The 16,357-nt window shown below is 37.1% G+C and overlaps 3 protein-coding genes across 6 annotated transcripts in view; 2 read left to right on the top strand and 1 right to left on the bottom strand.

Moving 5' to 3' along the window:
• LOC128263341 (cGMP-dependent protein kinase, isozyme 2 forms cD4/T1/T3A/T3B) overlaps positions 1-10,628 on the top strand; it is a 35,463-nt gene extending 24,835 nt beyond the window's left edge. For 3 of the 4 annotated variants that reach the window (XM_052998362.1, XM_052998363.1, XM_052998364.1), the window contains 6 exons: positions 4,873-5,092; positions 6,645-6,881; positions 6,949-7,098; positions 8,125-8,744; positions 9,421-9,610; positions 9,680-10,628. In XM_052998362.1, coding sequence (XP_052854322.1) covers positions 4,873-5,092; positions 6,645-6,881; positions 6,949-7,098; positions 8,125-8,744; positions 9,421-9,610; positions 9,680-9,845 — 1,583 coding nt within the window. In that variant the 3' untranslated portion in view covers positions 9,846-10,628. Of the gene's footprint in view, positions 1-3,000; positions 4,309-4,872; positions 5,093-6,644; positions 6,882-6,948; positions 7,099-8,124; positions 8,745-9,420; positions 9,611-9,679 lie in introns of all 4 variants that reach the window. The other variant, XM_052998365.1, reaches the window with a different exon arrangement.
• A 236-nt stretch (positions 10,629-10,864) lies between these two features.
• Positions 10,865-11,810, top strand: LOC128261997 (kappaPI-actitoxin-Avd3d). Its single transcript, XM_052995991.1, has 2 exons — positions 10,865-11,283; positions 11,582-11,810. Exons 1-2 carry the CDS (start codon positions 11,166-11,168, stop codon positions 11,755-11,757), a joined length of 294 nt encoding a protein of 97 aa, XP_052851951.1. The 5' UTR covers positions 10,865-11,165; the 3' UTR covers positions 11,758-11,810.
• LOC128261996 (UDP-glucosyltransferase 2) lies at positions 11,804-13,917 on the bottom strand. Its single transcript, XM_052995990.1, has 3 exons — positions 12,645-13,917; positions 12,200-12,416; positions 11,804-12,137 (listed from the first exon to the last, which is right to left on the bottom strand). The coding sequence occupies exons 1-3, from the start codon at positions 13,744-13,746 to the stop codon at positions 11,846-11,848; spliced, it is 1,611 nt and encodes a 536-aa protein (XP_052851950.1). The 5' UTR covers positions 13,747-13,917; the 3' UTR covers positions 11,804-11,845.
• Positions 13,918-16,357: the final 2,440 nt, after the last annotated feature.

Raw genomic sequence — 16,357 nt, 5'->3', positions numbered from 1 at the left:
GAGATTAAAAGTAGAGTAGGTTTTTGAATAATTTTTCTAAAGAATAAACTAAACAAAAAAATTAAAAAACTTTATAATGATAAATTAAATTTGCAAAATAATATATGTTTAAATAATTTTTGTGAAAAACGAATGTTACTTTCCTAAGTAAAAAATCATTAAAAATATCTTATACATTTTAAATCATTTAAAAGTGAATTTTAAAGGGTTCGATACAAAAAAGTTTTTTTAATTATTCTTCTGAGCAATAAATATGTCTCCGCATAACAACAGTACTATTGGAAACAATCACCATATTTTCCCATTAATACGATTGATTTCAAATGAAAATTGAATTGTTCCTACGATTAACTTCTATTTGTAGTTAACAAAGTGATAAGTGAGCCATTATCTGACTATTAATGAAACGCTTTTTCTCCAGTGCAAAAGCCAAGTTGTTTTAAGCGAATTCTTGTTTCCCCAGCATTGCGATTGTATTCAAATCGGCGAATCAGACACTGGCTGACCTTGCCAACACTCAACATCCAACAACCATTAAGCCCAAAGCCAGTCTCTCTGGCAAAAAATTGCAAAATGTCTGCAGTTTCAATTTGTACACATTTTTTCTTCTTTAATTTTTGTGTTTTTTTTTTTTTTGTTTTGTTTGGGTGCTCAACTGTGCTTGACGGGTTTCCGCATTTTAAAAACGCCAGCAAACCTCGACCCCGGTGAACCCGCCGAACCCCAAACTTGGCTTTCCACACTTGTATTTGGGAAAACTTGCCCATTAACCATAGGGAAATTTTTGATTTTGGCCAGCAGTCTCTAAAAAAAAAAAAAAGGAATGGAAACTATGAATATAAGATCCATCCTTAAAATACAATATAAAATCATAATATTAAAGAGAATGCATATGAAAGTGTTTGATTTAATATTAAAATATTTGATTTTATATTTAAAGTATTAGTTTTAAAATTTGTGCTATTTGATTTAAATAAATCATAATAAATAAACCTATTTAGATTTTTACAAAAAATTTAATATTTCCGTATTTAAAATATATTGAAAGCGAAATATATTAACATTGAGTACGAAATACTTAGATTTACTAAGTTTTTTTTTAGTACCGATGTTGTATTCGGGAAAACTTGCCCTGTAACTATATGGAAATTTTATTTTTGACCAGCAATCTCTGCCAGTTGTTTAGTTGTTTACCTCTTATCACTTAAAAAAAAGCCGAGGCACGAGTTGTTCTCACATGGAAAACCACGTAGTGATAACAAGTTCAGTTCTCGGGTCTCTCGATTTATCTCACCCGCCGCTCTTACGCAAATAAAAATCTGTGTGCCGCCAGGCAGGTAAATTCATTTGCTATTAGTTACGAGAATAGTTCAACAACACAGACGCGTCGGTCTTTTGTTTACTCTTTGATTGATCATGTTCAAGGCGCTAAAAATGATCATTGTTTGGCATTTGTGTTTCGCCGCTCGTAATTGTTGCTCGTCGCCGGTGTTTGTGCAGTTTGTTTAGTCATTTACTCACTGTTTCCGATTGTGCGTAGTCGTGACAATTGAGCGCTTTCAATTGGATCGCAAATGTTATGGAATTAATAATAGTGTTGTTGTGTATGGGAAAAAACCCCATGGTCTGGATTTTATATACTAAGCAATATCATTTCATTTATGGGGAAATTAAGTTTCAGAGAATTTGCTTGAAATGTGATTTTGTTTGTCTGAAAAAAGCTTCTGATTTTCTTGTGTTCTTAAAGATATGAAGACATCTAACTGGGAATTTTTATTTCCAGTAATTAAAAAGTCATTTGGTTTTCAAAACATTTTTAAAAAACCTGTCTCTGCTAATATAAAAGTTATTCAACCCACGTTGTTAAAATATGCCAGACTTTCTAATTTACTTTACACATTTTTTCTAGTCAAGCATGCCCATCCCATGTGCTCATTAAATATTAACTAAGCTCTCCTGTAAACAAATATTTACCCGCAGATTTTATTCAATTTTACTATACACACCCCTAATAACTGAGTCATCAAATACACATTTAGCTGACTTTCAAGATCACTTGCGTCAGTTTGCCCAATCAATTAGCGTAAATTGATCCACAACAGTTTGGAAATCCCTCGTAGTTAACAACTCCCTTCCAATTCAGAGTCACGCTCCATTTTTCGAGCCCAGCACCGATGGTCACTTGATTTATTTTTGGTTTCTCTAGGTCGGATACTACGTCATTTTGTTGTTTTTTTTTTTTTTTTTTTTGAACGCCTTTATTGTTTACCTTTGGCAATATCGCCAATTGTCACTTCCCCTTTGAAACCCGTCGCCCACTTTCATTCACAATTAGCTAATTTGTCGATGATTAAGCTTTCGATGCATTTGCAAGTGGAAGAGGAGGAAAGTAAGTTGCGACTCACTCATTCACACGCTCTTACCAATTGCCACGAAATTAATTTGCAACTTGAGCTAATTGCTATCGTATCTTTCTGACAAATTCGCCAAATCCGGCAAAAATTGTGGGTTTTTAAATCGCAAAATACAATACAATACACAAATAATAAATGTAGGAAAAACTATTTAAAAAGCTAGTAGTGTTTTATAGTTTTTATTGTAATTTACAGAATATAGAAGTTTATTTTAAAATTTGTATAAAACTAGAGGAAAAATAAAATAGCAAATAATATAGAATATTAAAACAAATTTATTTATATTCTGTATGAATTAAAATACAATTTTTTTTATTTTTTTTGTATAACTACTGTTGTTCTGCTCAGCACTGTTGCCAGAGGGCTTGTCAAAGTTGGTAGATTAACTGGTCATAAACAAAATCAATGCACAAACGTGAGGCAAGTGGCAAAAACATGGAAAGTTTACAACATCGACAACAACGGCATAAACAGAAACAGAAACAGCAACTTAAAAAACCAGCAAGCAAAAGAGCCACCAATTTTGTGAGTGTGTGGCTCTTTTGCAATATAAATAACAAATACATTTTTGTTGCCACCATCACAGGCCTGAAAATCCAACCATTCCCTGTGACTCGTCAAATATTCCGTGCGCGAAATTTCAAAGCTTAAGCTTGGGTTATGCAAAAGACTCCCGAAAAGCAACAACCGAAGAAAACAAATAACAAAAACATAAACTAAAAACAAAAAACAAAAAAAAAAACAAAGCACGTAGCTGCAGCTGGTCAAGTGAAATTTTCTTCTTTCGTAATGAAAATCAAACATTATCCGGGCAAAGCCGTCGATGCGAGTCTTTCGCTGGAGGGCACAAGTGCAATGGGTGCCCTCTACGAGGCCAACTGGCTAAGGGCTGCAAGTCCAACCAATCCGGCCACCAACTCAAAGTTGAGCAGACAAAACAGTACTGCGGGTAGTAGTAGTTTCCTCATCGAGGGAATATCCGCTCTAAGCAAATACCAAATGACACTGGAGAACATAAGACAATTGGAGCAACAAACTCGGGACAGACATATAGTGAGCACGATTAAGGAACTAAATGGTTACAGACCATCGGCATTGCAGCATCATCAGCAGGGGGAAATGCACAATGGCTGGATAGCCGAGGATCAGGATGAAATGGTGGAGTCCACAGAGGAAAAAGAGAAGCTGGATGGTGTTGTTAAGACAGCGCCGGCAGTCAATCACTATGTTTTGGATCCCACGGAGCGAACTAGAGTTCCGCGACCACGGCAACAGTTGTCGGTGAAACCGCCTTCACTGCGTCGCTCGCAAACGATGTCGCAACCGCCCAGTTATGTCACCTTGAGGTCACCCAATAAGAAACCCCAAAATCTCAGCAATAGTTCCTCATCCGCCTACTCCACATTCTCCTCCGCTGCCGAGGATTCCCAGGATCAGGTAGTGATCTGCCAGCAGCCACAGAGATTGATGGCCCCACCACCCAGAGAACCGCCACCTGAGCCACCAAAAAGGGTGGTGTCCAAACCACTCACTAGATCGCAGACCTCTGTGCAGCGATATGCCACCATTCGCATGCCCAATCAGTCCACCACTTTTGCCAGAAGTATAGCTAGGCCCAGGGATTCCACTGCTTCGCTGAGACGCCATAGCCTGGAGCAGGCCATCAAGGCACTCAAACTGCAGGAGGAGCAGAAGGACACTCATCCAAAGAGTCAGCAACAAATCTCACCCGCTGCCAGCAGTAATGGCAGCTCCAAGGATCTCAACGGCGAGGGATTCTGCATCCCACGTCCTCGTCTCATCGTCCCCGTGCACACATATGCCCGACGACGAAGGACCGGGAATCTCAAGGAGCAGTCCTCTGGAGGGCAGGACGAAGAGGAACCACAGAAGGGTAAGGGTTGTGTGGTGGACTATGAAGAAAATTCATCAGAAGAATTGAATCTTGGAACTGTATACCTTGAATCGTTATTTTAAATATAAACCTGTTTAATTTTAAGATATGAGTTGGAATATAATAACCAAATTCCCAAGCATATAATATTTAAATGGTGTTTAAAAGGCATAAGTCTTTTTTTAAGATCAGAAATCATGAACGTGAACATAACAACCCATACCTCTTATATATGTTTCACTGTTCTTCAATATCAAAATTAAATTCTAAATGGCAATCATTTAGTCAGAAGTTGAATAATATAAAGTCTTAGTTTAAGGACCATAAAGTTATTTCACAGTACTGTTGGCTAAAATAAAGAATTTATTTCTAAATTAAAGGCTATTAGCCTTTGAAAACATGATTTGAGAAGCTTTCATGAATTTCGTAAGATTAGAAATCATATATATAAAGTTGTATTATTTTTGCTCAATGAATCAGCTTAGTAAGAATGATGGGGGTTATATCTTGTACCCTTTCCGTATTTACCCCTACTAATTTGATATATTTTGTTTTGCTACCCAGATGGCCGCGTGGAGGTTTCCCGCGAGGGCAAATACCTTTCGACCCTTTCGGGAGCAAAGGTCCTTGGCGAGCTGGCCATCCTGTACAATTGCCAGAGGACGGCGACCATCACGGCGATCACCGAGTGCAATTTGTGGGCCATCGAGCGCCAGTGCTTCCAGACCATCATGATGCGAACGGGCCTCATTCGACAGGCGGAGTACAGCGACTTCCTCAAGAGGTGAGTAGCCACTACTAGCTTTCCTTTTTGGCCAAATGGCATACCCCATAGCCACTTGAAACGCAGACTTCCCCATTGCCAATCGGCGATTTAATGTGCATTTTAATGAGCATCTGCGCCTGGGGCGAGATGGCGAGATGGCGAGATGGTGCCGACTGGTTATTTGCAATTTGGGCGTAATTAATGTTCATTTGCACTTAATTATATCAATTCCGCAGAGCAGCATCGTGTATGGTCATTAGTTTATAATGGCAAATGTATAAAATCGCTTGGCTTAAGGATTTTTTCCCGCTGTCGAATTGTGTGTGCAAGGTTTTCGATTAAAGTAAGTTAACTTTCTCCACGGCATCTCTTCAGATCGAATGCAACATTATGGCCATCTCGTCATCGTCATGGTCATGGGCGTCCATATGACGTGCAATGGCTCAAACAGCAAACAGCAAACTCAAACTGAAAACTCAAACAGAAAACTGTAAACAGAAAACTGAAAACTCACTTCAGCTAAAAACTTCAAGCCAACGGCCAACGAACGCATAGAAATTTCTTTTCAAATTGCCGTGGTAACCAGTTTTTGGCCAACAGCCTCTAGTCTCTCCTCCAGTTGCTCCTTCTTCTGCAGATAGTGACCGGCAAAATTAATCGCGTTTAATTGGTCGTCGTCGTTGTGGTAAAAACTGCTAAAAACCATAATTGAGGCCTCGACCATGCACTCGTTGCCTATTCCAGATTCAAGAAGTAGCGGACAAAAAGCGGTTAGAAAATGAAAGTGCAATGGGCTGCTGATGATGATGACGATGATGAAAGATTCAGATACAGATACGGTCAGCTGCAACTGCAACTTGAACTATAGATTTAAGACACATGTGCGCACCATTCACTTAAAAAATGCTAGCCAGCGGGAAAAACAGAATAGGGCGGAGTTGAGGTTCGATTATCATGGTTAACAGTCGAAGAAAAGTCAGTGAACCTGAAAAAAATCAATTCAAATTCAATTAAGATTTTTCATAAGCAGAATATCAGTAAAATTTATATTTATGTTAAATTTAATAAACAATAAATTAAACTAAACAAATGATTAAAATTTGAATAAATTTTAAGGATATTTATATTGAGCTTTTCCTTGAAACAAGATGAGTTGAGCTTTTCTTTTAAATGTTGTAAATGAAATGCAAATTTATTTGATTTGATAGAGGTTGGCTATCCCTTGAAACTGTACTTTTTTAAAGTCATCAGATTTGTTAAATACTCTGTAATAGTTTCCAAGTATTCCAAATTTTGTTGAGTGTAAAGATAAAAGATATGTGCTGTGCAGAGGGAAAAAAACAACTCCAAGCCAGAGGGAAAAACACAATGGGAGGAGTTCAGGTGCAACTTTCAGCTTGAAGATCGATGTAGGTCAGCAATAGATTCCGATTCCCATTACTGTGGAATTTTGCCTTTTTTTATCTAAATCGAACTTGGCTCGGCCACTAATTACACCACTTTCTATGGCCAACGGGGATTATCTCGATTGAAACTAACAATTTTTTCGAATTTCTTATCTTCCGCACAGTGTGCCCATCTTCAAAGACCTGGCGGATGACACGCTCATCAAGATCTCCGATGTTTTGGAGGAGACGCACTACCAGCGAGGCGATTATATTGTGCGCCAAGGTGCCAGAGGAGATACCTTCTTCATCATTTCAAAGGGCAAAGTGCGAGTGACGATCAAACAGCAGGACACTCAGGAGGAGAAGTTCATACGCATGCTGGGCAAGGGTGATTTCTTTGGAGAAAAGGCTCTCCAGGGGTAAGTTATACACTGCAAACTCTTTACCCTAACCCCCCCAACTAATTAAAACTAATTATTTCTATAGCGATGATCTGCGCACGGCGAATATTATTTGTGAATCGGCGGATGGCGTCAGTTGTCTGGTCATCGATCGCGAGACCTTCAATCAGTTGATTTCCAATCTGGACGAGATCAAGCATCGCTACGACGACGAGGGAGCCATGGAGCGCAGAAAGTAAGCGTATAATTAAAAGCAAAACATGAATCAAGATTAGCATTGAGGAATTGAGACAACCTATAATGAAGGTCAATGAACTAGCTCGAAATCGACAAAAAAAAAACCTATTTACACATGTCGAGTTGTATAATTATATGATAGTCCAGTGATCGCAAAAACGAAATAACCACATTTATTTTGACTCCAACTAGTAGTTACTGAACAAATCTTGTCTCAAAAATTATTTATACAGTTTTGAGTACCTAATTAATAATCATTGTGAATAATTAAGTGCTTTCAACTAATCTTAATTAATTTGAATTTAACTAGTAGTTGCTAAACGAATCTTGAATTAAAAAATATTTATTGAGTTTTAAGTACCTAATTGAAATTTGTTTTAAACGAAATGTTAGTTTTTTTTGTGAATAATTAAGTGCTAAGTGATAATTTGATTTTCTTGATTGAAATGTTGATTATTGTAAATTCTTAAAGACGAAATAATTGTACCCTTTATATAATTAATTTTTAGTAAGGAAGCTTTAGTGTTGAATATGTATAAGTAAATAACGCTTTTATATTTTATAGAATGACTTGAAAAAAAATATTCCTTTAAACTTACGCACAATATTAGTTAATGTGGTTTTCAAGTTTTTAAGACGAGAAGATTGACATCAAGGCATATTTTTATTAAATTTTTGTGATGGAGCTGAAATGATTTATTTGTTAAGGACTTATTGGTGTTTTTATTTAGTTAATATTGACATGTCGAATCAAATTATTTTATCTTGTATAAAATGTATAAAGATGTCTCAATATAAATTCAATTCAAGTGAAATGTTAGTTAATGTAGTCTTAAAATTTTTAGACGAGATCTAGGCATGTCTTTACTTATTTTTAAATGTTAAATTTGTTAAGCGGTTATGGATGTTAAATATTTTGTATATTGACTTGTTGAATGACATTCTTTAATGGCTTTTTTCCCTCATCTTAATTATAAACCTTTTATTTCAAATCGAGTACCTAACCGTCTAATTGATTTTTTAGGATCAACGAGGAATTCCGGGACATTAACCTCACCGATCTGCGCGTTATCGCCACTCTGGGAGTAGGTGGCTTTGGTCGCGTGGAACTGGTTCAAACCAATGGCGATGGCTCCAGGTCCTTTGCCCTCAAGCAGATGAAGAAGTCGCAGATTGTGGAGACGCGACAGCAGCAGCATATCATGTCCGAAAAGGAGATCATGGGCGAGGCCAACTGCCAGTTCATAGTGAAACTGTTCAAGACCTTCAAGGACAAGAAGTACCTGTACATGCTGATGGAAAGCTGTCTGGGCGGCGAACTCTGGACGATCCTGCGGGACAAGGGCAACTTCGATGACAGCACCACCCGCTTCTACACAGCGTGTGTGGTGGAGGCCTTTGACTACCTGCATTCGCGGAACATCATCTATCGAGATCTGAAGCCGGAGAACCTGCTGCTCAACGAACGCGGATATGTGAAGCTCGTCGACTTTGGCTTTGCCAAGAAACTGCAGACGGGCAGGAAAACGTGGACTTTCTGCGGCACCCCGGAGTATGTGGCTCCGGAGGTGATTCTCAACCGGGGTCACGACATCAGTGCGGATTACTGGTCGCTGGGAGTGCTCATGTTCGAGCTGCTTACCGGTGAGTGAGGGGGAAATGTAAAGGAAACAGAATGATTTAAATACCTAGAGAAGATTTGTATTTGGTTAACATATTTATTATTTACAAAACCACAGTGCGTATGCTTGATAAACTTAAAAGTCAATGCGTATGGCCTTTAAGTTTATCAAGCATACGCACTATTGCTTAATTGTTCTCCATGTTGGGACTCTAATTTATGTCAATGACCAGTGTCTTAACGATAAGTTTATGCTTGTAGCGCTTAGATAAAATATTAAATTAAATTAAAAACTAAAAGATTTTTCTTCACAAAATACAAACTGGCTTGCGTGTCGTATGAGTAATTTTTACGGAAATTTTAAGATCATTGTGTAGAACTTAAAATAAAATCTTTTGGTTTTTGAATACATTTTTTTTGTGCACCAAAAGCTAATATATTCTCTGTGAAGTTATTGTTTTTTTTTTTGTACCAGCCTAATTTATAAAACTGTACACTTATATCATATAATCAACGCATCGTCAGTTTCAGTTGAATAACACTATTAACTTTTTGATCCATTGAATTATATTAGTTGTAATCTGATTTCTTTAGCTAAGTCTGGTGGCACCAGAGGCCGCAATCAGTTTCAATTGTAGAAAAAACTATTAATTACTTCATATAATTACCAACAATAATCTCGTGAATTTATAATTTTAGGTACCCCTCCATTTACGGGCTCGGATCCCATGCGCACCTACAACATCATACTTAAGGGCATCGATGCCATTGAATTCCCCAGGAATATCACGCGTAATGCCAGCAATCTGATTAAGAAGCTGTGTAGGGATAATCCTGCCGAGCGTTTGGGCTACCAGCGTGGGGGAATTAGCGAGATACAGAAGCACAAGTAAGAAAGATTTCCCCTAAAAGAATATTAAATTCAAACTAATTTGTTGATCTTTTTCACCCCGAATAGATGGTTTGATGGCTTCTACTGGTGGGGCTTGCAAAACTGCACTCTGGAACCGCCCATAAAGCCAGCCGTGAAAAGCGTGGTGGATACCACGAACTTTGATGATTATCCACCCGATCCGGAGGGTCCCCCACCAGATGATGTTACCGGATGGGACAAGGACTTTTAGGACTCGTTTCCTAGACGATCGATGCTCTCAAAACGCTAAACGCTAAATGCTACAGAATACAGAATACCGGAGGAGAATACAAACCAAGGAGGAGAAATTGATCTTAAGTGCGCCATATGTACGCCAAAGCCAACAGCAAACAGTCAGCAGCAACGCATCGAAAAGCTGCCAAAAAACACTAAGAAAAGAAAGGAAAAGAAACGTAACGTAAAGTGTAGCAGTCGCAAGGCCAAGGGCCGAGACAAAAAAAGCACAATTATCCATCGTCTTAGCCCTTTTAGATTTTAGATTTATGATGTGTTATATATATATACCCCCCATGATGTGCAACGCAATGAATTTATTAACGAGTTTATAACTATTATTTTGTAATGAGGATATGTACCGTCTAGTTCGTTTGGAATTGTATGATGTAAGTTGTAAGTAGAGCTCTGTTAGCCATGTGCATTGTATAAATTCTATTTCTATTTGTATCTATTAAATATTATTAACATAATTATTAAACATCATTGTTAATGTATCAAAGCACGCACGAAAATGCATACAAATACAAATCGGGTTGCCTTATAGTCTGTAAGAACATTTTTAAAAGCAACATCTGACCAAGATCTTCCGTCATTCGCCCTTAAAAAAAACATTTGTTAAATTTCTATCTAGCCTCTCTTCTATATTTCATTAGTCCGTAGCAATCATGTCTATTATTTTTACGAAAAATACGCCCTTTTTAATTGTCTTTTTTAAGTAAATAAGTTAGAAATTGAATAAACAAATTTTTGCGATGAATTTGTGTTCCTTTTGGTTTGATAAATGTTTTATCATTTGAATTATTTAAAGATTAGATAAAAAGGAGTACCTAACTTTACGTCATTCAAAGAACATATTGTAATTTATTTAAGTGCAAAACGAAATGCACAATGTGCTACACCGTGTAAATGTAATGCACTCAAATTTACCTTATCCAAGGTACTTCCTATATTGGTGCTTCTCTTTGGCACACGTTTTCACTCGATGCTTGAAAAGTGCAGTGGAAAATATGCAGTAAAAAGAGGAAACGCTGAAATGGAAACAAAGTTGGCCAAAAGGCAAAAAACCAAAACCCAACTACGTGCCAAACGGAAGAAGAAACGAATTCGTCAGACAGAGAAAGCTGAGAAACATCTGTCAAAATGCAAGACACACTAAATGAGAACATTCTGTGCCCGACGTTAGTTCAGATCGCAACGGAAAACTGAAGCTCCATAGCCAAAAAAAAAACCGAAAGTGGTTATATACTCCGGAATTTATACATCTTGTTTACTATATATTTATGAATTAATCAAAATGGCCTTGACTTCGAGCTGGAGGCAACTTTGGCTTATTTTGCTTCTGGTCGTGGGAATCGCCTATGGTCTTCCGAGTTTGGAAAATCATACGCAAGATCAAATCGAACAGGTCGTAGGTGAGTTAAATAAAATTAAATACCAATAAAGTAGAACCAAAATCATCTTGGGACAGATTAAAAAAATTAAAAACAAATATTTTCTAAACAATTTAGTTTATCAAGGTTTAACTTACGAGTGGAAAGGTCAGACATCTTGTAAATGTATTTAAATGGCAGGATATGTGCCACCCCCGACAAAGTCAAATTCATCCTAGTTATATTATTAAAAAAACCAAAAATATTTATTTTCTTAAACATTTGTATTATTATTTATTTTAAAACTTAACAAGTGAATCTCATTTCGTAATTTTTCCAGCCTGCAGACAGCCCAAGGCACCTGGACTGTGCCGAGGTCGCCAATTGCGATATGCCTACAACGAGAAGACCCGAAACTGTGAGAGCTTCTACTACACGGGCTGTGCCTCCACTGAGAACAATTTCCTGACCTACGAGGAGTGTCGCAGGGACTGCATGCAACGCCTGCGCTACTGAAAATCCTCTTAAACTAAGCTTAATATATATATATATTTATTGTTAGACCAAAATTGTCAAGTAATTTAGTAGTAGACTCGTGCGGCTCTTAAGATCTTTTTGGCTTTTTGCCAAGTTTCTTTTTGGCCAATGTAGCTGGGTATCTCCTGCAGAAGTAGCTCAAGATTATGATCAGAAAAACTATGGGGATCAAAATCAGAGCTATACTATCCAGTGAGTGGTAGATAAATCCATTAAGTTCAATGCCTGGCGATTGAAGAAGTTCGGCAGAAACTAAACCATTTTGGATCACATGTTCCACAGACCAAATGGCCAATTCGAGGGGAGTATTCTGACGTTGATTAAAGATCTTGGAGATCTGAAGAGAACGTTGGATGTAACTGAAAAATAATGGCATTTAATTTAAAGAGCTTTGTTTACAGCAAATGTATCTAAAATCTACCTTTCTTTTCTCAGCTCAGTAAAAGCTTTCCTAAGGTTTGCTATGGTGATATCTTCATAATCCAACTTAAGACCCATTCCACGATTTTGCACAGAAAATGCATTTAGAAATTGGTCTCCATAAATTGGAGTGACTAGCATGGGTTTGCCGCAATGAACAGATTCCGTAGTTCCAAGTAAACCGCCATGAGACCAAAACAACTTTACTTTCGGATGACCTAAAATAGAATTGGATTTGAGAACTTAAAATTCAAATAGCCCTTAACCGATTTATGTGTTAATAAACCAGTTAGGTCTGCTGGAATTTTTGGTTATTTTGTTAACGAATTTGGCTGATTTTTATGTAATTTGTAGACAGTTTTAATGGGTTTCCAAATTCGGTTCCTTGTTTTTTGTAATAATCATTAAATTTATTAAATTAAAAAACCATAGTCATCATTACTCACAGAGAACGGCCAACTGTGGAGCCCATTTGATAAATAGGAATTTAGAGGAGTCAGTTTTTGGAGCCTCATCAGCCTCCCATTTCCAAATGACCCTTAAGGGCTGATTTTGTAGAACTTCCAGTATGGCTTTTAGTTTATCTTCATCGATGCTTGAGGCCCGAACCATGGATCCCCAGCTTATGAAGATAACTCCCTCGCTTGATTGAATGAGAAAGTTAGTGACATTCTCTGGCAATTCCATTTCTGCCTGTTTAGTTATATGAACTCCTCCAATTTCCACAAACTGCAGTGATTGTGGCCGACTGCCCATCAGCGAATAATGTTGATTTCCGAAAATAAAAGCAGTTTGGGTGCGAGCTACTTGCTCCACATCTATTTCCACACCAAGATACTTTCGTATCAACTCATTGTCAGCTGCATTCGAGTGGTATTTGTAGAGGAACTTTAATAGCTTGGCTTGCATAAAGTTAAGTAAACGCTCATGCCACTTCAGTTGCCCGGCAAAACCCACAAATTCCGACTGGATAAAGGCTGGCGTATCGGGCAGATCAATGCGATCATAGTAGTAGGGCATCAGAGCACAAGTACTAAGGCCAATAATTGGCAGCTCCAATAACTTGGCCAAGGCCAGTTGGCAATCGGAATTGAAGTATTCGGTTAGTAGCAGATCGTAGGGCTTAATTTGGTGTCTTTCCAAGACCTTTTCAATGTGTCCACTGGCGAAGAGGTGCTCACATGTCTCCTGACCCTCATCATGCAGGGCTATGTACTCCCGAATGAGTACAAACAGTGATCTTGTGGGTGTATTTTCCGTCAGCGGAACCAAGTTGATCGTTGTACTCGACTGATCCTCGCCAGGTGCCGATATCAATAGTTCCTCGTAGTTGGGAAAGCCATGTGCCTGTGGATTCTTCACGTACGAGATCACAGTGATGTCATGCCCACGATTGGCCAGTTCATTTAGTATGGGCATCACCACTTTAAAGTGGCTAAAACCAAAGTGCGGATAAACGGCCAGAACATTACCAGCAGATATCCACTGAGGCATGCCCAGAATCCATAGAAATCCAATCAACACTCCGCTGCTCAACGACGTTGTCATCGTTTCGTACTTTTCCACCGAATGAATCGGTTACCCAACTCTCACATCCGATAACCTTATCTGCCATTGTGGAGCGCACATTCAATAGCATTGCTTACTTTTAGTTAATCAAAGTGTTTGTTGTGGTTTCTGATTGGAGAGTGCAGTTCCCAAACAATGCACTCGCTCGGCTTCCCAACTGGAACTGCTATCGATAGTGCAAGTACACTATATCGATGGTGTAAGCTAAACAAGCGTTAACATTTCGTTTACAGAACGCTTTTACTGTTGCATATTTCTGGGGTGGAAAACTATTTCAGGAAAACATAATGATTTTCAATTTTTGGACTATTCAAAGTTCAAACCATAGTATTGCAGTTTGTGTTGATTTAAGTTTTATAAACCGGGCTTTGCAGAAAAGTGAACCAAAACCAGCACATTTAATTACATAACTTTTCTTACAGATATCCGATTTGGAAAAGACTTAGTTTTGACGGTTTTTGGATTAGTTTCCCATAAGTCTGCGTTTAAATGTGGGTTTGTAGTTTCGGGTCGTTTTTCTTGAAATTTTTATGATGGCACCCCTTTCAATTTTTCCCAAAAATGGATGTTTGTCTAAAAATTACCCAAACCAAGCACTTTAAATTGCATAACTTTTCTCTCCGAAATCCGATTTTAAAAAGGCATACCTCCTTAGCTTTGTGGTTTAATGTTCTAAGATTCTGCATTCAAATTACAGTCTTGTATTTTGTGTTGATTTTCTAAGCGATTTAATAAAATTTAAATTTAAAAAAATGCCTTGCAGAAAAGTGACTTAAGTCTATCACATTTAATTCCATAACTTTTCTTACAGATATCCGATTTGGAAAAGACTTAGTTCTGACGGTTTTTGAATTAGTTTCCAATAAATCTGCGTTTCAATGTTGGCTTGAAATTTCAAGTCGTTTTTCTTGAAATTTTTATGATGGCACCCCTTTCAATTTTTCCCAAAAATGGATGTTTGTCTAAAAATTACCCAAACCAAGCACTTTAAATTGCATAACTTTTCTCTCCCAAATCCGATTTTAAAAAGGCATACCTCCTTAGCTTTGTGGTTTAATGTTCTAAGATTCTGCATTCAAATTACAGTCTTGTTTTTTGTGTTGATTTTCTAAGCGATTTAATAAAATTTAAATTTAAAAAAATGCCTTGCAGAAAAGTGACTTAAGTCCATCACATTTAATTCCATAACTTTTCTTACAGATATCCGATTTGGAAAAGACTTAGTTCTGACGGTTTTTGAATTAGTTTCCAATAAATCTGCGTTTCAATGTTGGCTTGAAATTTCGGGTCGTTTTTCTTGAAATTTTTATGATGGTACCCCTTTCAATTTTTCCCAAAAATGGATATTTGTCGAAAAATGACCTAAACCCAGTTCCTTTAATTGCATAACTTTTCTCTCCGAAATCCGATTTTAAAAAGGCATACCTCCTTAGCTTTGTGGTTTAATGTTCTAAGATTCTGCATTCAAATTACAGTCTTGTATTTTGTGTTGATTTTCTAAGCGATTTTATAAAATTTAAATTTAAAAAAATGCCTTGCAGAAAAGTGACTTAAGTCCATCACATTTAATTCCATAACTTTTCTTACAGATATCCGATTTGGAAAAGACTTAGTTCTGACGGGTTTTGAATTAGTTTCCAATAAATCTGCGTTTAAATGTTGGCTTGAAATTTCGGGTCGTTTTTCTTGAAATTTTTATGATGGCACCCCTTTCAATTTTTCCCAAAAATGGATGTTTGTCTAAAAATTACCCAAACCAAGCACTTTAAATTGCATAACTTTTCTCTCCGAAATCCGATTTTAAAAAGGCATACCTCCTTAGCTTTGTGGTTTAATGTTCTAAGATTCTGCATTCAAATTACAGTCTTGTATTTTGTGTTGATTTTCTAAGCGATTTAATAAAATTTAAATTTAAAAAAATGCCTTGCAGAAAAGTGACTTAAGTCTATCACATTTAATTCCATAACTTTTCTTACAGATATCCGATTTGGAAAAGACTTAGTTCTGACGGTTTTTGAATTAGTTTCCAATAAATCTGCGTTTCAATGTTGGCTTGAAATTTCGGGTCGTTTTTCTTGAAATTTTTATGATGGCACCCCTTTCAATTTTTCCCAAAAATGGATGTTTGTCTAAAAATTACCCAAACCAAGCACTTTAAATTGCATAACTTTTCTCTCCGAAATCCGATTTTAAAAAGGCATACCTCCTTAGCTTTGTGGTTTAATGTTCTAAGATTCTGCATTCAAATTACAGTCTTGTATTTTGTGTTGATTTTCTAAGCGATTTAATAAAATTTAAATTTAAAAAAATGCCTTGCAGAAAAGTGACTTAAGTCTATCACATTTAATTCCATAACTTTTCTTACAGATATCCGATTTGGAAAAGACTTAGTTCTGACGGTTTTTGAATTAGTTTCCAATAAATCTGCGTTTCAATGTTGGCTTGAAATTTCGGGTCGTTTTTCTTGAAATTTTTATGATGGTACCCCTTTCAATTTTTCCCAAAAATGGATATTTGTCGAAAAATGACCTAAACCCAGTTCCTTTAATTGCATAACTTTTCTCTCTGAAATCCGATTTGAAAAAGGCAT

This window comes from Drosophila gunungcola, unplaced genomic scaffold, assembly GCF_025200985.1.
Source record: "Drosophila gunungcola strain Sukarami unplaced genomic scaffold, Dgunungcola_SK_2 000001F, whole genome shotgun sequence".
Classification (NCBI taxonomy): Eukaryota; Metazoa; Arthropoda; class Insecta; order Diptera; family Drosophilidae; genus Drosophila; species Drosophila gunungcola.
Note: the sequence above shows the minus strand (reverse complement) of the source record. Positions and strands in the feature narration are given on the sequence as shown.